The sequence below is a fragment of the Stegostoma tigrinum genome, chromosome 25 (assembly GCF_030684315.1).
Source record: "Stegostoma tigrinum isolate sSteTig4 chromosome 25, sSteTig4.hap1, whole genome shotgun sequence".
In the NCBI taxonomy this organism is placed as follows: Eukaryota; Metazoa; Chordata; class Chondrichthyes; order Orectolobiformes; family Stegostomatidae; genus Stegostoma; species Stegostoma tigrinum.
Genome location: NC_081378.1, coordinates 15,500,662 through 15,522,919, shown reverse-complemented (window position 1 = coordinate 15,522,919; position 22,258 = coordinate 15,500,662). Strand labels below are relative to the sequence as shown.

General features: G+C 41.5%; 1 protein-coding gene across 12 annotated transcripts in view; it reads right to left on the bottom strand.

Annotated features, from left to right (window-relative positions):
- Nucleotides 1-22,258, bottom strand: part of LOC125463397 (collagen alpha-1(VII) chain) — a 377,348-nt gene that overhangs the window by 118,526 nt on the left and 236,564 nt on the right. For 10 of the 12 annotated variants that reach the window (XM_059654498.1, XM_059654507.1, XM_059654500.1 and 7 more), the window contains 10 exons: nucleotides 22,050-22,121; nucleotides 18,779-18,814; nucleotides 17,416-17,475; nucleotides 9,499-9,543; nucleotides 8,096-8,131; nucleotides 7,575-7,610; nucleotides 7,024-7,080; nucleotides 6,072-6,143; nucleotides 5,243-5,314; nucleotides 3,571-3,606 (listed from right to left, as the gene is read on the bottom strand). In XM_059654498.1, coding sequence (XP_059510481.1) covers nucleotides 3,571-3,606; nucleotides 5,243-5,314; nucleotides 6,072-6,143; nucleotides 7,024-7,080; nucleotides 7,575-7,610; nucleotides 8,096-8,131; nucleotides 9,499-9,543; nucleotides 17,416-17,475; nucleotides 18,779-18,814; nucleotides 22,050-22,121 — 522 coding nt within the window. Of the gene's footprint in view, nucleotides 1-3,570; nucleotides 3,607-5,242; nucleotides 5,315-6,071; nucleotides 6,144-7,023; nucleotides 7,081-7,574; nucleotides 7,611-8,095; nucleotides 8,132-9,498; nucleotides 9,544-17,415; nucleotides 17,476-18,049; nucleotides 18,102-18,778; nucleotides 18,815-22,049; nucleotides 22,122-22,258 lie in introns of those variants that run through there. The other 2 variants (XM_059654502.1, XM_059654509.1) reach the window with 2 other exon arrangements.

The window sequence follows — 22,258 nt, the reverse complement described above, 5'->3', positions numbered from 1 at the left end:
ACATTTCTGTTTTAAAATTTGTAAATGGGTAAAAGAGGCCATATATATAATTATTTTTAAATTCCTTTCAAGCTGGAATCCCTGCAGATAATTGTCTGTGAAATAACTCCGCAGAGGCCAGTATCCTGTCACCAAGTCACCCTTTATTTACATGTGGATAGTTCTTGACACAGAGCCAGCTCTCACGGTGAACAGAATCCCTGAAACTCCTGTTTATATCTTTCAGCCAGGGCTCCCTGATTGTACCAAGTTAACAGCCCCAATCAGGGAACTCATTTTCTATGAAGCCCACCTGGCTGACCTCATTACATTCACTATAGTCTGTAATATTTGAATGTTTCAAATGCTATTGAGCTGTGTTATTTCAGTATCAACCACAAAAGTTGACAGTTAGATTCAATTAATTCTTGAACAACATTATGTTTCCTTATAAAGGCATGAACATTCCAAGGCTCTAGAAGAGCAAGAGAGAGAAATCAGTTTCAACATAATTAACACGTTTGCCTGGTTAAACAAAGGTCCATTTTAAAACAACATAGCAACTTTGGTTGTAATAAAGGTGGGTTGTGAAAGCTATTTTTGAACAATCTAAGCAAAAATTTGAAGCAGCTCTAGAACTAGGGAAACTAGTTTAGAAGTAATGGGTTTCCCATTTAAGACAGAGATAGCGAAATATTCTTCCTCTCAAAGTGTTGAAAGTCTTTGGAATTCCTCAAAAGGAAGGGAGTGCAGAATGATCAAGTATATTTAGGGCAGAAGTAGATAGATTCCTGATTACCAATGGAATGTAAGGTCAGAAACATGCAGGATTGTAAAGTTGAGGCTAAAATCAGATCAGCCATGATCTTATTGAATGATGCAGCAGCTTTGAAGGGCCAAGTGGCCGATTCTTGTTCCTTGTTCATCAATTTAATATAATCAGGGAGGCTTCCTGAGTAAAGGGAGCACCAGGAAGGCGGCAAACAGAAATCTATATAATCTGATTCCCCTCTAGCCCACCGACTCCCACAGCTACCTTGAATACAACTCCTCCCACCTTCCTGCAAAAATGCCATCCCCTGTTCCCAATTCCTTCGCCTCTGCTGCATCTGCTCCCAGGATGAGGCATTCCACTCTCATACATCTCAGATATGCTCATTTTTCAAGGACCGCGACTTTCCTGCATCACCCCCCCCACCCCCGCAGTGGTTGAGAACGCCCTCGACCGTGTCTCCCGCATTTCCCTGAAAATATTGTCTCAGAATAAAGGGGTGCCAATTTAAGACTGAGATGAGGAAGAATTTCTTTCCTCAGAGGGTCATGAATATTTGGAACTGCTTCCCACAGAGCTGCGTGGGCAGACTCCATGTTTATATTTAAGGCGAGATCGATTCTTGATCAGTAGGGGAATCGAGGGAAGCTGCAGGAAATTGGATGTGAGGAATGTTGGATCAACCATGATCCTGTTGGATAGTGGAGCAGGCTCAAGAGGCTGAATGGCCTACTCCTGTTCCTGTTTCTTATTGTCTTATTAGGAATTCTAAGTACCATTCTGCAGTGTGTCTGCTTGGCTCTGTAATTAGTAGTCTAGTTTTGAAGTACTTTATATTAATAGGGTGGCACAGTGGCTCTATGGGGTGGTACGGTGGCTCAGTGGTTAGCACTGCTGTCTTACAGCACCAGTGACCTGGGTTCAACCCCAGTCTCAGGTGACTGTCTGTGTGGAGTTTAAACATTCTCCCTGTATCTGCATGGATTTCCTCCCACAGTCACAAAAGATCTGCAGACTAGGTGGATTGGCTATGCTAAGTTCCCCATAGTGTCCAGGAATGTGCAGGCTAAGTGGATTAGCCATGTGAAATGCAGGGGATGGGTGGGGGGCTCAGGGGTAATGAGTCTGGATGGGATGCTGTTCAGAGGGTCAGTGTAGACTTGAAGCGCACTGGCCACACTATAGGGATTCTATAATTCTATATTGGTGGTATAAATTTTCTGATCAGATGATCATCTGAGATTCTTTAGTGCAAACAAATGGAAGGCAAAGCTGTAATGAGCAGGAGGATGGATGGCAAGTAATTGTCACAAGGTCTTAAAATAATTTTAAAATTATCTAATTTTACAGACAAGGGTCAAGTTGATGTCTTAGCACTGACCATGACAGGGAGGACAGGGGAAAACAACAGGTAAAGGAATAGAATTTAGGCAATCAGAAGAATCATAATAGAAGTAGGAAATGGGTCAAATCACCGCTGGGTAAAATATTTTGAAAAGGCTTATAGAGGTGAAAAGCTTCTAATGAAATATAATGGTCATTTTAAATAGGCTATGGGAAAACAACAGGAAGACTAAAACAGCACCAAAATGAACAAGAGTGGAACTAAGAAATATTTTTGATATTTTATTATGATAAAGGTGATGTATAATTATAACCTGTTATTGTTTGATTGAGGACCACAACCCCATGCAATATATTTACACATGAGTGTAAATAATGTACTCTAATGTAAGCTGCTCTGACAGTTTCTGGCCAGTAAATCATTATCTAATTAATGCTTTAATCATAATGTACTCTATTTTTAAGAGAAGTTTTACTGTAACTAAACCACTTCTACTTCCATCTCTAATACATTTATGCAACATAAAACAAAAGGAAGAGAAAACCTCAATAAAGGCATTATACAACTTGTACCACATTTGTTACGCTGCTGATTAGTTAACCATGCAAATAGAATTAGCCTTGAGGATAAATGCAAAGCAGCACAAACAGAAATATGTCATTTTACTTCTGTAGAAAACAAGCCATGCAAAATGCTAAAATAAATATGAACACACAAATAATGATGTATTGCAAATGATTTTTCTTCAATTCATAAACCAACTTCAAGCATCTCAAGGAAGGACACTCGTAAGTTTAAAAAGGTGAGAGTGGGCTGACAAAGACCTTTCTATTAATTTATTTTCTAATCATATTCCCAAGACGTTCTGCAACACTACAATAAAGGAGTCACATTTTTGTAGATATTGCACTTATATTGGCAAAAACTGCAGCCCACCTGGGAATAATCAAAACATTTTTGAAAATCTCAATACGTTAGCAACACTGGCAAGAGCAGCATTTACTGCCCATCTTTATTTGCTCTGAATAGGTGGTAATGGGCTTTTTCTGGAACCAATGCAATCTGCAATCGATGATGGTAATGTTACTGTATTAACATTTAAAGCAATATCCCACTCAATCCTTTTGAACCGATTTGCACTACGTTCTTCAGAACCATCTTGATTATCTTATTCAACAGTTCTATCATGCATGAAACATGCTGCAAACCTAATATTTTCCCATTCTGAGGATGGGACACCAGACCCAAAATGTTAACTCTATTTTTTCCCTTCACAAATGCTGCCAGATCTGCTGAGCTTTTCCAGTAACTTTGTTTTTGTTCCTAATTTACAGCATCCACAGTTTTTTCAGTTTTTATTTAATATTTTTACATAAAGTTTCTTGTTCAAACTTGCATTGCCTGATCCTCTTGTAATGGATTAATCCAGAGTGCCAACTTGGTTCTTTTAGCCAAAGTTATAATTTAAACTTACTGCAATTCCATTGTTGCCATGTTCACCGGGTTCACCCTGAAATATAACAATTACTATCAATCAGTAAAGAACACATGAGATATTACAAGGTACTTACAGTACAGAAACAGGCACTTCAGACCACCAGTTTCACAATAGTGTTTGTGCTTTACATAAGACTCATCCCACCCCTCCCCTCCAGTCAACACACCCTTCTACTTGAGAGATAATGGGAACTGCAGATGCTGGAGAATTCCAAGATAATACAATGTGAGGCTGGATGAACACAGCAGGCCAAGCAGCATCTCAGGAGCACAAAAGCTGACGTTTCGGGCCTAGACCCTTCATCAGAGAGGGGGATGGGGAGAGGGAACTGGAATAAATAGGGAGAGAGGGGGAGGCGGACCGAAGATGGAGAGTAAAGAAGATAGGTGGAGAGAGTGTAGGTGGGGAGGTAGGGAGGGGATAGGTCAGTCCAGGGAAGACTGACAGGTCAAGGAGGTGGGATGCGGTTAGTAGGCAGCTGGGGGTGCGGCTTGGGGTGGGAGGAAGGGATGGGTGAGAGGAAGAACCGGTTAGGGAGGCAGAGACAGGTTGGACTGGTTTTGGGATGCAGTGGGTGGGGGGGGAAGGGCTGGGCTGGTTGTCTGGTGCAGTGGGGGGAGGGGACGAACTGGGTAGCCGCACCCCCAGCTACCTACTAACCTCATCCCACCTCCTTGACCTGTCCGTCTTCCCTGGACTGACCTATCCCCTCCCTACCTCCCCACCTACACTCTCTCCACCTATCTTCTTTACTCTCCATCTTCGGTCCACCTCCCCCTCTCTCCCTATTTATTCCAGTTCCCTCTCCCCATCCCCCTCTCTGATGAAGGGTCTAGGCCCGAAACATCAGCTTTTGTGCTCCTGAGATGCTGCTTGGCCTGCTGTGTTCATCCAGCCTCACATTGTACACCCTTCTACTTGATGTGTTAAGAAAAGGCATCAAGAGACAAGGTTCAGGACACCAGGTAATTACCCATAAGACATTTTAACTTCCTGGGTAATTCCTGTGGAGTTAACTGTGCCAGGACTTCCTGTGGTCCTGACACACCAATCCAGTCCAGACTTTAGCAATGATGACCTTCCTATTGGTAGGTCTAGTTCGTTATAAACCGCAAAGAGATTGTGGTTAAAGTTGGCACTGTTCAGGCTGATGTCAGGAAGCTCTTCTATACACAAATTAAAAATAATGAAAATCTGGAACTCTCTCCCCACAATAAATTGTTAGGTCTGAGGTCAATTTAAATTTTAAAACTGAGTGGAAAGATTATTTTTCGGCAAGCGTATTAAAATGTGGAACCATTGGTGGGTAACAAGGGGCTCAGCTACATATCAACCTTGAAATATATGAATGGATGACTACTGTTCCTGTGTTAAAATTTTTAGGAACTAAGAGCAGGTTTCATGGGGAAGTTATTAAATGCCTCTTGTTCTTTGCGGTAACATTAACAGTGTGATATCAACTATCACGACCTATTTACTGTAGGTGATAAACTGCATTGTCTTACTGGAAAATCAACTCTACAATCAAATAACTGGAAGGGAGTTACTAACTCCAAGGTAAGAGATTTAGATGTCATTACCACAGATTGTCATAATTTTAAACAAGCCAGGGTTCTCTACTGAATTGAGACTAGACATCAGTACAAACCTTCTGTCCTGCAGGACCTCTAGCCCCAAATAACCCCATTGATCCTTTGGAACCTGGTTCTCCTTTGTGACCCTTGAAAGAAAACATAAAAATGATTGGAGATTGTTAGATAATCATGGTCCAATCTTGAAGACAATCCAATTAAATCAGACAATATGGAAAGAGAAAAAGCTATTCAGTTAATCAAGCTCACATTTTCCAAATATTGTGGAAAATCAACCAATTCAGACACCATCTTACTCATCCACCTACTCATCTCAAATATCTATATAAATACAAAAAAAGGGTTTCACTCAAAAGTAATGAAGCAAAACTCAGACTATTCATCTATTCCCTTCCAATCTAGGACAATAAAGAAAGTTCCTTGATTCCACTTTCAAAGCAGGGAAAAGATTGATGAGAATTCAGACCAGATCTCAGATATATCGCAGTCCTTTCTCTGATCTGTTCTCCATGCAACTGAGTCTTTCTGCTGACTTGGGAGAAGGCAGGATTAGTGAATTTACCTGAATATATCCAATGTACCATTTAGTCATGAATTTGTTCCATTTATACCCGCTTTTCTGAAGGAACAATCTAACACCCAATTTATGAGAAATTTAGTGCTTTTGGATTCTTTATGTAGAATTGGTGAACAATTAGAGGCTGATAGAGTGACTCCTGATTGCTGTAAAGCATTAACCATCATGTCAAAAACAAAAAGCAGCTTAGTATTTATAGGACGTAGTAGGTATAAGAAGCAAACATCACCCATTTAGTCTGATAAACCAAACGCTTTGTTCATGGATTTCAACTGGGTAATAGTGATGAGAAGGAATGGTATCTTCACCTTAAGCCCTGGAGGTCCATCTTCTCCTTTCTCTCCTTTGTCACCATCAAACCCTGGTGGACCTCTATCACCCTGCAGGAAAGAAAGGTACATGATTTAAAGAAGACTTCCATTGTCCCCATTAACTTCAATCATTCTGAAGGCCATGTACAATATAAAATATACAATGTTTCACTAAGTTTCATATCTTAATATAACTCTCTGTGAAATTACTTAAGCAAAACATTGAGCCTTTATTCAGCCACAATTAATTGTGGGGAGAGAGTTCTAGATTGTATTATTTTTCATTGTGTACAGAAGAGCTTCCTGATGCCAGCATGAACTGTGCCAACTTTAGCTATAACCTCTTTGCGGTTTATAAAGACCCAGACTTCCATTAGGAAGGTCATCAATGCTAAAGTCTACATTCATAACTAGTTCACTTTCTTGGTCTGGCATTCCTCAGTTCCAGCAGAGAAAAGCTAACATATTTATGTTACTTTTGGTTATTTCTGTTGCACTGATGCTGCACTAAATTTTTGTCGAGTCTCTGAAGTGAGGTCTGAAACCAGAATGTTTTGGGTTATGATACCATTAGATCAATGCGTACAGCTAATAACTTAGGATGAAAAATTGTATTCATTTCAAATCTCATTTTTGTTTATAATAGTAGTGATAGATTTCTATCTACTGAATATTTACGTAAGTTTCTCAGAATTGAAATCTAGCAATGGAGGTGGGAATCTCAGAATCACAGAATATTAGAGGTGTTCGGCTCATCCTGCCTGTGTTGGCTCTTTAAGTAATCTATATAATAATTAGTCCTGTTTTGTTGTCCTTTCCCCATGACACTGTAATTTGGTTTTAATCAATTGATGATTTTTCAAAGTAACTGGCAAAGTCCTGTAATCAACATCACAGATAAGTCAATGAAGCAATTTTACAGAAAGAGAAAATGACCATGTTTCCTTACTGGTTCCCCCTTGTCGCCTTTGTATCCCTGGGGTCCAGAAATGACTTGTGGGTCACCCTAAAGAAAATAAATAGGAATCCTAGTGTTGAAAGTGGCTAACATGAATATTGAACAGATTTAATAAAGCAGTTTAAAAGGTAATTAGATTATTATTTGAAGTGGACTACTAAAGGGTAACAGGATCAAAATTTGGATTGGGTGACTCGTATTGAGTAAAACATTGGCAATGTCTCCTTAGGCCACCTGCCTGTTTCTTCACTGTGAGATAGTAAGAAATGGCGATGCTGGAGAATCCGAGATAACAAGGTACAGAGCTGGGTGAACATGTCAGGCCAGGCAGCATCAGAGGAGCAGGAAGGCTGACATTTTGGATCTGGACCCTTCTTTAGAAATTTCAGAAGGGTCCAGACCAGAAAACGTCAGCTTTCCTGCTCCTCTGATGCTGCCTGGCCTGCTGTGTTCATCCAGCTCTACATCTTGTTATCTCTGTTTCTTCACTGTTACTGTGTTATAAAACCAAATTTAGAAACAGATAAACTAGAAATAGTTACCTTATCACCTTTATTTCCTGGTAACCCATTATCTCCCTGAAATGCAAGTAAAAAACATATCAGCATAATCAGTTTTCACTAATTGTCAGATTACTCTGAGCGAGCAACTATCAAAGTTATTTATGTCTCATTTTATGTGGAAAAAGAACAATGATAAATGTTCATAAAAAGAGAGGCATGGGTTCAAGTCCTGACAGTTCTGGAAGTGTTTCATAATACATTTGTACAAGTTGATTAAACATGCCAGAAAGAACCTGGAGAAAAACAAGGAGAATTTGTTATAACCTGGAATGTACCTCCTAAAGGGTGGTAGAAGCAGTGTCAATGTTACTTTCAAAGGGAAATTGGATAAATATATGAAACTGAAACATTTTCAAGAGAATGGCTAAAAATCAAATGTGGATCTAACTGGATTGTTTTTTGAAAGAGTTGGCATTGACAGGCCAAGTGGCCTTCTACAGTATTGTATGATTCTATCAATTAAACACCCATTACTTCACCCACTCTACTAAAGTTTGTACCTTTTCTCCTTTCAGACCAGGTAATCCTTTCAGACCCTGTCAAGAGAATGTAAAAAGCATTGTTTAAATTAATTGGTCTCTGATGAAATGCAAAGGTGATAGGAGCTTACATCTGATAAGTGGAATCTGACTAATAAGCAGACAAGTAAAATTCAGTGAAGTACACACAAACTATTACACAGAATTTCTGTGACAAATAAATAATATTTATTACTTACATAAACAAAAATCTTCCAAAGATTTAACATTGTAGTTTTGGTGGGTTTTTAAATTATACTGAAACATTTACCCATTTTCGCTTACTTCCCTCTCTGAAGGTTTTGGCTCATATTGAGAAAATTTTCATGGCCAAGAGATAACTGGAAATGTTGTTTATAATTTTAATATGTTATTTTTATCTCTAACAGCAAGTGTGATCTATGGAGATATGGGGGCCAAGATTTAATATCTCAAGTAGCTGTTATTAGTAAGCAAGAAATATATGTGGAGCTAAGATTAACTTACCTGGTCGAGTAGGGTAATTTCAGTAGAACTCAGTGGGTGCATGTAGCTGGCAGGCCACAGGACCTCTGTGCCTTAAGAAATTTATGGAAAATGAAGGTGTGCACGGGCACAACAAGGATGGAAGTTCTTTGCAATAACAATATGCTGTTGAACTTCATGTAGGTGTTATTTACATGGGCTTGGAGGGTGGTGAAGCACAGTTTCTCAAGAGGCTGAAAGAACAGAAATCCGTTAAACCTCCTCTACCCCATACCCTTAGAATTCACAAACTAAAGTCAAGACAGTTCAACAAACAAAGGAGGAAATGATAGGAGTATTTAAAGTTATTTTAGCAGATTTGTTGAACTAGGAGATTCTAAGAGACTTAAAATGGGCATATGCATCTCGTTTATTCAACAAGGAATATACAGCCAAACCTTCCAGCTACAGTTACATTAATGTGATCATTTATCAGAAAACTAATGGAACCCATACTGAGAACAAAGCAGAGGAGCATTATATGGAAAAAGTCCTGATAAAAGACTGCTAAGATAGCTTTAGAATGGATGAACTTTGCTTTGACAGCTAACTTTATGTGATAAGGTAACATCCTGAAGCAAGTTGGTGAAAAAAATAGCAGCAGTTCAGACCCACAATCTTTCAAATATTCTTGAATGAAGGCTATGCCAGGCAATTAGAATGTGGCTGCTGTAACAGTCTTATTTCTGGGTCAGTATCCTAACGAAATTCCTTACCTAGGACCATATTACAAGCCGTGTGCATTGTGATTGGAGGGCGCTGATTATTGGAGCAGGGAAAATTGTTTGAAAAAAAGAGGAACAACACAAATATGAGTGAGCATTGTGAGTTCTGAAAGAGACCATCCATGTTGATTTGTCAGACACATTCCAGCAACTTACCATGAGACCTGGGCCTCCAACTGATCCAGGAGCACCATTAACTCCCTAGAAATATTTTTTTAAAGAATAACCATTAAATTTTTATCTGAAGTGTAATCAATAGTGTGAATGTTTATACGTATTTCTTCTGTTCATGCAGTATTCCAGGTGTGTATTATACTTCTTGACGTTACTAGTGTGGGACTTTTCATTCGGACAGAGCACTGAAGAGAGAGTTTGAAGAGCCAGGGTGACTGCTGATGTTGATAACATTTTTGTCATTTCTTTTCACTCAACCTTCGATTAGAAATACTGCAATATTATACCAAGTTCATCAAGAAAATGAATTGTAGAAATGAATAACGAGTACTATTTCTACCAAGAGCAGATGGTTTCTGTCCTTTCTAATGTTCTTCAAAGCAGCTGAAAATATTACCTCATTTGGGCTGTAACTTAAGTTTGATTTCTAATAACTAAAGTTAAAACAGCAAGTGCTAGAAAAACTCAGTATATTTAGTTTGAAAGAGAGGCAGAATTTACACTTTGAATCTGTTATAACTCCTCTTCAGATCAATTTATAATTTGGCTAGGTTGTGTTGTATAGTGAAAATCCAGATAATAACATCAATATCTGGGAAACAGATGGATGAAGAAAGAAAAGCAATGAAGGGAGAGACCAAACAAAAGAGCAGTACCTTGTTTTTTTGTGTCTAAATGTGGAAATGTCCCCAAAAGTGAGAGGTACTTCTACTTGGTGGGTGGGTGGGGGGGGGGGGGTGGTGGTGGTGGTTCACATTTTCTCACACGATTTTGTCCTTCTCAGCTCATTGCATTTGAGTGTTCACAGGTCAGATGCCAAATGTTATGGGTAGGTGGACAGGAAGCTCTGCATTTTGCCAGGATCTTCCAGGTGCCATATTTAAATGTCATGCAGACAGCCCTTCACTCTTTTCAACCCAGCTGCATCACTCAACCTTGACCAGCTACATCTAAAACCCCCACCATGCTTGGAGATGTCAAAAACCTGGTAAAAAGCAGCATCGCATTTTAGTAACACCTCCCAGGAATTCTCCTGAAATTTGTCCAGAAGGGAAGCTCTTATCCCATGGGACGGCAACAGGAGGCTATTCCAACTGATGAGGGCAGCTTGAAAGAGATTGCTGCCGCGGGTGCTTCAAAAGAACTTGGTTCCCATACTGCCAGAGGATGAGTGATTTGCTGTGCCCTGTCAGGGTATATACCACCTATCTGATGCTTCATGCTTCTATGAATGTGAATTAATATTGTAAGGTTGCCTCTGCAGAGAACTGTCAGACACCTGATTGGATGCCAGGCACCTGCATCAGATGCCTCTTATGTAATCAATGTTTGTTACGTCATTGCAGCTACCAACGTACCACTTCTTGCACCATAGTGTTCTGCGTTTCACACATCCCTTTTAGAACAGAAAGATGCTTCAACACTGACCCCATTAGTTCACTAACCTATCCTCACAACTAGCAGACTATTCACATCTAATAGTTCCTAAAGGCTGGCAAGTGACAAGGACACAGCTACAAAATAAGGCTTTGGGATGAGTACCTCATGGATACATTAAGCACACATGTCAGACAATGATTTACTGCCTTTTATCAACTCTTTGATGACACTTAATTACTTTTCATCTTGAACCCTTTAACTCTAAATTTCCTGCACGCCAAACTCTTCTGACTAGTAATGCACATGGAAAATCACAGCTCTGGGGATTGACATATCTGTTTTGGGGCTACTGCTGTTTGTCATTTTTATAAATGACCTGGATGAGGCCGTAGAAGGATGGGTTAGTAAATTTTCAGATGACAGTAAAGTCAGTGGAGTTGTGGATAGTGTGGAAGGATGTTGCAGGTTACAGAGGGCCTTAGATAAGCTGTAGAGATGGGCTGAGAGGTGGCAAATGGAGTTTAATGCAGAAAAGTATGAGGTGATTCACTTTGGAAGGAGTAACAGGAATAGAGAGTACTGGCTAATGGTAAGATTCTTGGTTGTGTGGATGAGCAGAGAGATCTTGGTGTCCATGTACGTAGATTCCTGAAAGTTGCTACCCAGGTTGATAGGGTTGTTAAGAAGGCATACAGTGTGTTAGGTTTTATTGGTAGAGGGATTGAGTTTCGGAGCCATGAGGTCATGTTACAGCTGTAGAAAACTCTGGTGCGGCCACACTTGGAGTATTGCATACAGTTCTGGTCGCCGCATTATAGGAAGGATGTGGAAGCATTGGAAAGTGTGCAGAGGAGATTTAACAGAATGTTGCCTGGTATGAACGGAAGGTCTAATGAGGAAAGGCTGAGGGACTTGAGGCTGTTTTCGTTAGGGAGAAGAAGGTTAAGAGGTGACCTAATACAGACAGACAAGATGATCAGATGATGAGATGGTGAGATAGGGTGGATAGTGAGAGCCTTTTTACTCAGACAGAGATGGCTAGCACGAGAGGACATAGCTTTAAATTGAGGGGTGATAGATATAGGACAGATGTCAGAGAAGGTTCTTTACTCAGAGAGTAGTAAGGGCGTGGAATTCCCTGTCTGCAACAGTAGTAGACTTGCCAAGTTTAAGGGCATTTAAATGGTCATTGGATAAACATATAGATGATAATGGAATAGTGTTGGTTAGATGGGCTTCAGTTTGGTTTCACAGGTCAGCGCAACATTGAGGGCTGAAGAGTCTGTATTGTACTGTAGTGTTCTATGTTCTATGTACAAATACAGGCATAGTGCTCATGTACCCATGTTAATGTCTGTTGATGCTTTTCATCTTCCACCAGAGAAAAGCATGCACAATAAGGGTGAATATACGTAGACGTGGGATTAATACTTGATATATGGCTCCTGTCCCATTCAAGAGCAGACTGCTGAATCATCAACTAAACAAAGAAAACATGCCTAAAGGATGAATTGATATCATCTGGTGAGAAAACCTCTAATTTTGTTAGCCTCATCTATATGTCAAGCAATAACATCGAAATGAAAGCTCAGACTGCAAACAAATCTTCATGCTTTTGTCTACAGTCTCTGGATTCCTTTTCTAATCCAGGAAAAAAAGTAAAACCTCATCCAAGGCCCATTTCTACAACCCCAACAAACCAATCGTTGGTGGAAGAAAAGTTATGAGCTTCAGAGGTTGGACTGTCTAGGCCTTCCCTCACATTTTCTACCAGCATAAACATGTTCACCTTAATGGGTAATCCTCTGAGATTTGGTTCAGGATGGCAATCTGGTGAGTGCAACACTGACGCAGGCACAGCTAAAGAAGGAACAAAATGGCCAAGGCTGTTCACGTTTAGAGGTCTGCTGGAGAGCAGATTCCTGCTGAGCTGAATATTAAGCTCAATATCAAGGGAAGGGGACCAATGTCCTGGGTGGAAGGTTTGCTCGAGTAGTTCGAGAGGGTTTAAACTAGTATGGCAGGAGGGTGGGAACCTGAGCTGTATACCGGAGGTGAGAGTTGATGCAGGTGAGGCAGTAGCAAGAGGTAGACCAGCTAGTGGGAAGGATTTTCCTGGGAAGGAACCAAGGGATCAGTTAAAGTGTGTTTGCTTTAACGCAAGGAGTATCAGGAATAAAAGTGATGAACTTAGAGCATGGATCAGTACCTGGTGCTATGATGTTGTGGCCATAACAGAGACATGGGTTTCTCATGGGCAGGAATGGTTGCTGGATGTTCCAGGGTTTAGAACATTTAAAAAGAATAGGGAGGGGGGGAAAAGTGGAGGGGGTGTAGCACTACTAATCAGAGAGGGTATCACAGCTACAGAAGCTTCCATTGTCGAGGAAGATCTGCCTACTGAGTCAGTATGGGTGGAAATTAGGAACAGCAAGGGAGTAGTCACCTCGTTAGGGGTTTACTACAGGCCCCCCAATAGCAGCAGGGAGATTGAAGAAAGCATAGGTCGACAGATTTTGGAAAAGTGTGGACGTAGTAGGGTTGTTGTAATGGGTGACTTTAACTTTCCTAATATTGATTGGAACTTCCTTCGAGCAAAAGATTTGAATGGAACTGTTTTTGTAAGGTATGTTCAGGAGGGTTTCCTAATGCAGTATGTTGACAGGCCGATGAGGGGAGAGGCCATTCTAGACTTGGTGCTCGGAAACGAGCCGGGGCAGGTATCAGATCTTGTGGTGGGAGAGCATTTTGGTGATAGTGACCATAACTGCCTCACATTCTACATAGCTATGGAGAAGGAGAGGATTAGGCAAAATGGGAGGATATTTAATTGGGGAAGAGGAAACTATGACGCGATTAGACATGAGTTAGGAAGCATGGACTGGGAATAATTGTTCCATGGTAAGGGCACTATAGACATGTGGAGACTGTTTAAGGAACAGTTGTTGCGAGTGATGAGTAAATATGTCCCTCTGAGACAGGCGAGAAGGGGTAAGATAAAGGAACCTTGGATGACGAGAGTGGTGGAGCTTCTCGTCAAAAGGAAGAAGGCAGCTTACATAAGGTGGCGGAAGCTAGGGTCAAGTTCAGCTAGAGAGGATTACACGCAGGCAAGGAAGGAGCTCAAAAATGGTCTGAGGAGAGCCAGGAGGGGGCACGAGAAAGGCTTGGCAGAACGAATTAGGGAAAACACAAAGGCATTTTACACTTATGTGAGGAATAAGAGAATGGTCAAAGAAAGAGTAGGGCCGATCAGGGATAGCATAGGGAACTTGTGTGTGGAGTCTGAGGAGATAGGGGAAGTCCTAAATGAGTTTTTTGCTTCTGTCTTTACGAAAGAAACGAACTTTGTAGTGAATGAAATCTTTGAAGAGCAGGTGTGCATGCTGGAATGGATAGAGATAGAGGAAGCTGATGTGCTGAAAATTTTGTCAAACATTAAGATTGACAAGTCGCCAGGCCCGGACCAGATTTGTCCTCGGCTGCTTTGGGAAGCGAGAAATGCAATTGCTTCGCCACTTGCGAGGATCTTTGCATCCTCGCTCTCCACTGGAGTCGTACCTGAGGACTGGAGAGAGGCAAATGTAATTCCTCTCTTCAAGAAAGGAAATAGGGAAATCCCGGCAATTACAGACCAGTAAGTCTCACGTCTGTCGTCTGCAAGGTGTTAGAAAGGATTTTGAGGGATAGGATTTATGACCATTTGGAAGAGCATGGCCTGATCAAATGCAGTCAACACAGCTTTGTGAGGGGCAGGTCATGCCTCACAAACCTTATTGAGTTCTTTGAGGATGTGACTAGAAAAATTGATGAGGGTCGAGCTATGGATGTGGTGTATATGGACTTCAGTAAGGCATTTGATAAAGGTCCCCATGGTAGGCTCATTCAGAAGGTCAGAATGGGATACAGGGGAACTTAGCTGTCTGGATACAGAATTGGCTGGCCAACAGAAGGCAGCGAGTGGTAGTAGAAGGAAAATATTATGCTTGGAAGTCAGTGGTGAGTGGTGTTCCACAGGGGTCTGTCCTTGGGCCTCTACTGTTTGTAATTTTTATTAATGACTTGGATGAGGGGATTGAAGGATGGGTCAACAAGTTTTCAGACGACACAAAGGTTGGAGGTGTCGTTGACAGTATAGAGGGCTGTTGTAGGCTGCAGCGGGACATTGACAGGATGCAGAGATGGGCTGAGAGGTGGCAGATGGAGTTCAACCTGGATAAATGCGAGGTGATGCATTTTGGAAGGTCGAATTTGAAAGCTGAGTACAGGTTTAAGGATAGGATTCTTGGCAGTGTGGAGGAACAGAGGGATCTTGGTGTGCAGATACATAGATCCCTTAAAATGGCCACCCAAGTGGACAGGGTTGTTAAGAAAGCATATGGTGTTTTGGCTTTCATTAACAGGGGGATTGAGTTTAAGAGTCGTGAGATCTTGTTGCAGCTCTATAAAACTTTGGTTAGACCGCACTTGGAATACTGCGTCCAGTTCTGGTCACCCTATTATAGGAAAGATGTGAATGCTTTGGAGAGGGTTCAGAGGAGGTTTACCAGGATGCTGCCTGGACTGGAGGGCTTATCTTATGAAGAGAGGTTGACTGAGCTCGGACTTTTTTCATTGGAGAAAAGGAGGAGGAGAGGGGACTTAATTGAGGTATACAAGATAATGAGAGGCATAGATAGAGTTGATAGCCAGAGACTATTTCCCAGGGCAGAAATGGCTAACACGAGGGGTCATAGTTTTAAGCTGGTTGGAGGAAAGTATAGAGGGGGTGTCAGAGGCAGGTTCTTTACACAGATAGTTGTGAGAGCATGGAATGCATTGCCAGCAGCAGTTGTGGAAGCAAGGTCATTGGGGTCATTTAAGAGACTGCTGGACATGCATATGGTCACAGAAATTTGAGGGTGCATACATGAGGATCAATGGTCGGCACAACATCGTGGGTTGTTCTGTGCTGTACTGTTCTATGTTCTATGTTCTATCAATGACGAACCTCTGGACTCAGCCATTAATAAGCTGACAGAGATATTTAGAATAAGGGGGGAGTGCCTGGTAGGGGTGCCAGAGATCTCACACTGATTTAGAATAATGGACAGAGGTGTCTGCCTAGGTTCTATATGGTGTTGTGGTCAGGTATGCGAGTTGCTTCCACAGGAACAATGGTGGTTACCATGAAGAGCCATGTCCAGCTGAACAGTCACTATCTGTTGGATAATATGGATAATGTTGGATAATTCACTCAACTGGTCAAGTATGGATGTCTTCATGTACTGTCTAGATGAGAGGGACTCGAGGGGGGTCCTTCCATGTGCCCCATCCCTATAAAGAGCAAGATGCTGCCATTGTGCACTGACAAGTGCCCAAGGATTGCCATGTCAAGGAACTCAAAAGATGCCCTGTACATCACCTGTGCTCTAATAGGGACCTAAGTAACTCCTTCAGGTCAGGTCAAAGAACGTACTTTGTCCTGAATGGTGTTGACATTCTCAGGGTTGTCAGCGCTGCACCCATCCAGGTTTGTGACTTGTGCCCTGTAGATAGGCTTTGGGCAGTCAGAAGGTGAGCTTTTTGCCACAGGATTCCTAGCCTCTGACTTTCTCTTGTAGCTACTGTATGTATATGGCTAGTCTTGTTCAGTTTCTGGTCTGGTGTTATTGATGTTAAGAAGGAGTAGAAGAAGGAAGAATTCCCATTGCCAACAAAAGAGACACAAGGCTGAGGGGGCTACAGCTGTGGAGGAGCAAGCAGCATCTGAAGAGGAGCACCATGGTCTTCAGCAGAGTTTCTTTCTCCATTCCCAGGATACTTTCATTGCTGCCAATAACCAAGCAGTCTGAATTACATTCCCAACTGTTCCTTTCTACCTCACACACCTTTACCTGAATCTTTCAAGTTTAATTCCTTTTAGTCAAGCTCCATTTACCTGACCCAGCCAGGTCTTCTGGCATCAACCAGTGTGTGGATGAACAGATTGGTTAACCTGGCTGGGCTTCACCTCTTACACTGTAAGCATTTAACAGTAACAAGCAAGCAATGACTAAGATTTATCATGGCTGGTTGACCCATTCAGTCTTCACTCCTTAAACTGTAGGTCCATAAAGAATCAGTTTGTTTATGAAGAAGTCAAGTTACTGAAGAAGCCTGCACTCACCAAAACTTGAGGAAGATGTGTACACTGCAGATAAATGCTTCACATCTATAGTTAGATTTCTAAACATGTGGGTTTCCCATTCTTGTCTAACAAGATTGTATCCATTAAGTAATCCCAGTAGTTTGGGGTGTTAACGAGTATTCACAGCATACTAATAAATGCAAGGACAAAGCCAACTCATGTGAAATATTTTGAGATCTTAATAACAAAATTTTAACATTAGAAACTGCCTTCAGACTTCCCACTCAGTTAAATGGCCCTGCCCAGCCTTCTAAAAGGTCTGGGCAGGCCTGATAGATTCCACCCAGAAAGCAAGAGTTGGAGGAAGAACGAGAGAGGGGGAGACAAATCAAAGGATCTCAGTATCTTACCCTACGACCAGGAATGCCTTGGCTCCCTCGCGGTCCTCGGGCCCCCAGTCCAACGTCACCCTGTCATAAAAAATCATAAAACACCAACCCTGTGACAAGTTTAATTAGGAGCCGAAGACATTATAAAATAACAAGGTATAACTAACAATCAATGTTTCAATTAATCAAATATAAAATATGATAACAATGTTAAAAGTTCTTCATTATGAACGTAGCAATATGAACTCAAGTGATCTTGAGGTATTGAACTGAATAAAGCAACCAGTTACATACTCACATCTTTTTGAGTAACTTTAATAATATTTTAAGTGTCTGTTCAGTCCCTACTGCATACCAACTTTTATCATTTTATCAATTATGTTCCTTAAAAGCACCTAACTGGCTCAACTTTCACATGCATAAAACAGGAACAAACCACAACTCGATGAGGAAGCAATGCGCAGCAGTGAAAAACATGAAATAACGGATCCAATACAGACAGCCAAACAAGCAACAGCTATAACTACAAAGCAAGACATAAAGTGATCCAGTCAAATAAATCTGCTATCAATGATTTTCACGAAGCTGAGCACTTACTCGGAAGAATAACGAGATTGAAAAATATGTCCTCCTTGTAACTCTGTGAATTGTTAGTTCCTTCCTCATTCCTTCTTCTTTCAATCGTTTAACTCTTTTTAGCTCTGAATCTGTGTGAAAGCAAGATAAGGAAGACCATCTGCTATTTCCAGCCAAGACTGGAAACAGAAGTCCAGGTTCCATTAACGTTCCAATCTGAATATTGTCACCTGAAATTCATTTCTGGTGTCAACTTTCCTTCATTTCCTTCCAGGTTGGACACATACTTTGATAACCTGCCTCATTTAAAATAAGTATGCCCCTGGGACATGTGCTTTCCTGGCATGTCCAACATTTTATTTCCTATCCCAAGTTTCTCTTAGCTTTAAGCCTTCTTTTTGAAGCACTGCAATCTGTGTAATATGTGTTCCTGGTGGTTTGATACAACTGAGCAGCTTGTTAGGCCACTTCAGAGGACAGTTAAGAGGTAATACTTTTTCTGTGAACGTTCAAGTAGTAGCATTCAAGGCGGATGAGGTAGGAACAGTGATTTTCCTCATTGGGACAGTGGTGAAGTGGTTTCTAAACAGCAATCCACCTGCTACATGGGCACTTTAACTGAGTACTTTTTAAGTCCTGGATTCAATTTTTTAAACTGCTCGAATAGGATTTGAACTCAAGATTATAAATCCATGCCCTTCTATCACTAGTTAGTAGACATTACCATGGCATTATCATAAACCATGCTGGAGCTTGAAGGAAGATAATAAAATGAAAAACAAAAATAAAATGGTTGAAATTAACTTACCTTGTAACCTTTAATGCCAGCTTTCCCTGGAAGACCCTGAAAGATAGAAAGGAAAAAAAAATGCTTTTAGTGTGGGAAATAAATACTGTAAGCACAAATGTTCATTTGGTTAACGGCTAGCAGCACCATAGAGATCTGCACAGGTTTCCTGAGGACATACTGAGCTGCTGGCTGCTATGTGTGTGGCCCACCACAATGTGCTCTGAGCGGATAGCCCATGTAGTTGTGTCTTCTGTGCACAATGGAACATCTTAACATGGAGCTATTGTGACATGTGATTGCAAGATCTCAGATTTGCTCTGCATTGGTCCAGACAACAACTTTGCTGTTTATTGTTACAAAAAAAAATGCGCCGCAGCAATCTGAACCTACTTAAAGAGCCATATACTGCAGGACTGTTAGATTTTTGGACCACTGCCACTATAAAATATCTGAAGGTTTTTTGGAGATGTTTCGGTAAGTTTCTGCATTTACCAGCGAGAGTTTCTGCATCTTTCCAATGAATGGAGATGAGTTGGTGACGTGTGCACACAAAAGAAGGGAGAGGAATGGAGATTGCAATGGCAGTGCCTCTAGTTCTGCAGGATAATGGAGAAGTGGAGCCAGGTGTGGAGAGGGCAGATGCTGTGCTACCTCCTTTGCTAAGTTGGAGCCAGGCTCTTTCCCACTCCTTGTCAGTGATAGAAGGCTGTCTGACAGAACAGGCAATACACTCAGTGTCATGGTGTGCAACCCCATCAAGATCTCCAACTGTTAAAGATGGCTCATTCTCCAGCTTATGTACGACCTGGGTAAAGGCCACACATAGCTGCTGGTGTAACATATAGAAGCTTACAAGGTAAGTTCAGTGTCATGTCCATGTTGGTGGCTATGACTAAGTGATGGAGCCTCATTAGTACTTTGCCTCTCCTGGGGGTTGGCAAGTTCTTGAACAACCAAAAGCAGGAACTCACAGGAAAGGTTGGCTTGATAGAAAGTGTGCAGGTGGAATGTAGGAGGTACATAGTCACAAGTACTTAACCATTATATCAAACAGCAAAAAGAGGAGCATCTAAATCTTTATATGCTAAGAGCTGAGAAAAGGCAGGAGCACGCAGTCACCCCCAATTCCCTTAGTGATGTCTAATCCTTCAGCCCTCACAGAAGCCGGCACCATGATACAGGGAACTGTATCTTCAGCGTGGCTCAGGAGATTTGGGTGTCCTTGTTCCTTTCTATTGTTTGACAGAACGTCAGTGTCTGTGTATGGTCATGCTGTGATGTGCCTTCTACAGTGAATAGCTTCAGGTTTATGGAGGTAGTGACAATGGCAGAACTGGGAGCTGCGCGAGGATGAGACAGATTATTTGGATGTTAGGCATGAATCCTGAGTGCCAGAATATGCTGCTGCACAAAGGATCAAAGTTGCACATTTTGCAGTATGAAGAACACGTTGAGATAATGTTATGTGAAGTTGCTTTCACTGGGTCTGACCACTGAAAGGAGGTCATTAGATCTCTTAAGATACTACTGCCAGATTCTTGGATCAAGACACCCATGGATTGTGACTGATTCATTTTTTGACCTTTTTAGTCATCTGCTTTTAAATTCCTCTGAGGATCTGATTCCCTGCACCACTCCTCTCCCCCACCCCCCACCCCTCCACCTCTGTGTCACTGTGGCACCTCTCTTCATGTCTACCTGTACCACTAATGTATCCAATAGTGTATTCATCATTATGGATTCCACTGACTTGTCTTGACTTCGGCTTCCAAGAGCTTACATTGCAACAATACTATCGTGAAGCTACCTTTTGAGAGACAGCCTGCCTTTTCAAAGAGTAGGTTGTCTGCACTACATTGAGTCATAGACAGTCAGACAGTCCTACAGGACGGAGACAGACTCTTTGGCCCAAAGTGGTCTGAACCAACCAAAATGTCCATGCACACTAAACCCATTTCCTTCTAAACCTTTCCTATCCATGTATTCATCCAAGATAATAAAATGTGAGGCTGGATGAACACAGCAGGCCCAGCAGCATCTCAGGAGCACAAAAGCTGACGTTTCAGGCCTAGACCCTTCATCAGATGTATTCATCCAAATGCCTTTTAAATGTTGTTAATGTACCCACCTCAACCACTTCTGCTGGCAGCTCATTCCATATGTGTACCACCCTCTGCATAAAAAAAAGTTGCCCCTCAGGTTCCCATGTATTCTTTCCCCTCTTATCTTAAACTGATGCCCTCTAGTCCTTGATTCCCCAACCCTGGGGAAAACACTAAGTGTGTTCACCCGATCCATGACTCTCATGATCTTATACACTTCTATAAGATCCCCCTCAGTTTCCTCCACTGTAAAGAAAAAAGTCCCAACTCATCCAACCTCTCCCTATAACTTAGTGCCCTGAGTTCTGGCAACATTCTTATCAATTTCTTTTGCACTCTTTTCAGTTTAATAATTCTTCAAAGTGACCAAAACTGAACACAATACTCCAGATGTGGCCTCACTAATATCCTGTTCAACTGCAACATAACTTCTCAACTTCTGTACTCAATACCCAGACTGATGAAGGCCAATGTGCCAAAAGCCTTCTTCATTGCTGTGTCTACCTGTGACTCCACTTTCAGAGAACCGTGCAGCTGAAGTCCAAGATCTCTCTGTTCCACTACACTCCTTAAGGCCCTACCATTCACCATGAAGCTCCTATCTTGATCTGACTTTCCAAAATGCAACACTTCACACTTATCCATATTAGATTCCATTTGCTATTTCTCTGTCCTCTTCCTCAGCTTATCAAGATTCTGCTGCAATTTCTCATAACCTTCCTCACAGCCCACAATACTGCCTATTTTAGTGACATTTGCAAGCTTACTAATCATGCCTTGTACGTTCTCATTGAAATCATCGATACAGATAGCAAACAGCAATGGGCCCAGTACTGAACCTGAGGCACACCACCAGTCACAGGCCTCCACGCCGACAAGCATCCTTCTCCTATTGTTCTCTGCTTCCTACAGTCAAGCCAATTGTGAAATCAATTTGCCAACTCTCCCTGGGTTCCATCTAATCTAACCTTCCAGAGCAGCCTGCCAGCCTATGAAAGGCCGCACTGAAATCCATATAAACTATATAAAAACTGAAAAATTCTGGATGATGTAAATCAGGAACAAAAACAGAAGTTGCTAGAAAAGCTTAGCAGGTCTGGCAGCATCTGTGAAGAAAAAAATCAGAGTTAATGTTTTGGGTCGGTCACCTTTCCTCAGAGCCTTTAGGCTGAAGATAAAACACTTACCTGCCTGCCAGGTGGCCCCATAACTCCAGGTGGACCAGGTGAACCATTCTTGCCTCTTCTACCTCGAGCACCCTATTCAGAAAAAAAATTCAATATCAATCGTTAGTTAACTTTCAATAATATTTACACAGCAAAATAAATGTGCAGATATAATTAGTAAGCACATGTTACTACATTGTCATGAATCATACATGGTCCTGCATGTATGG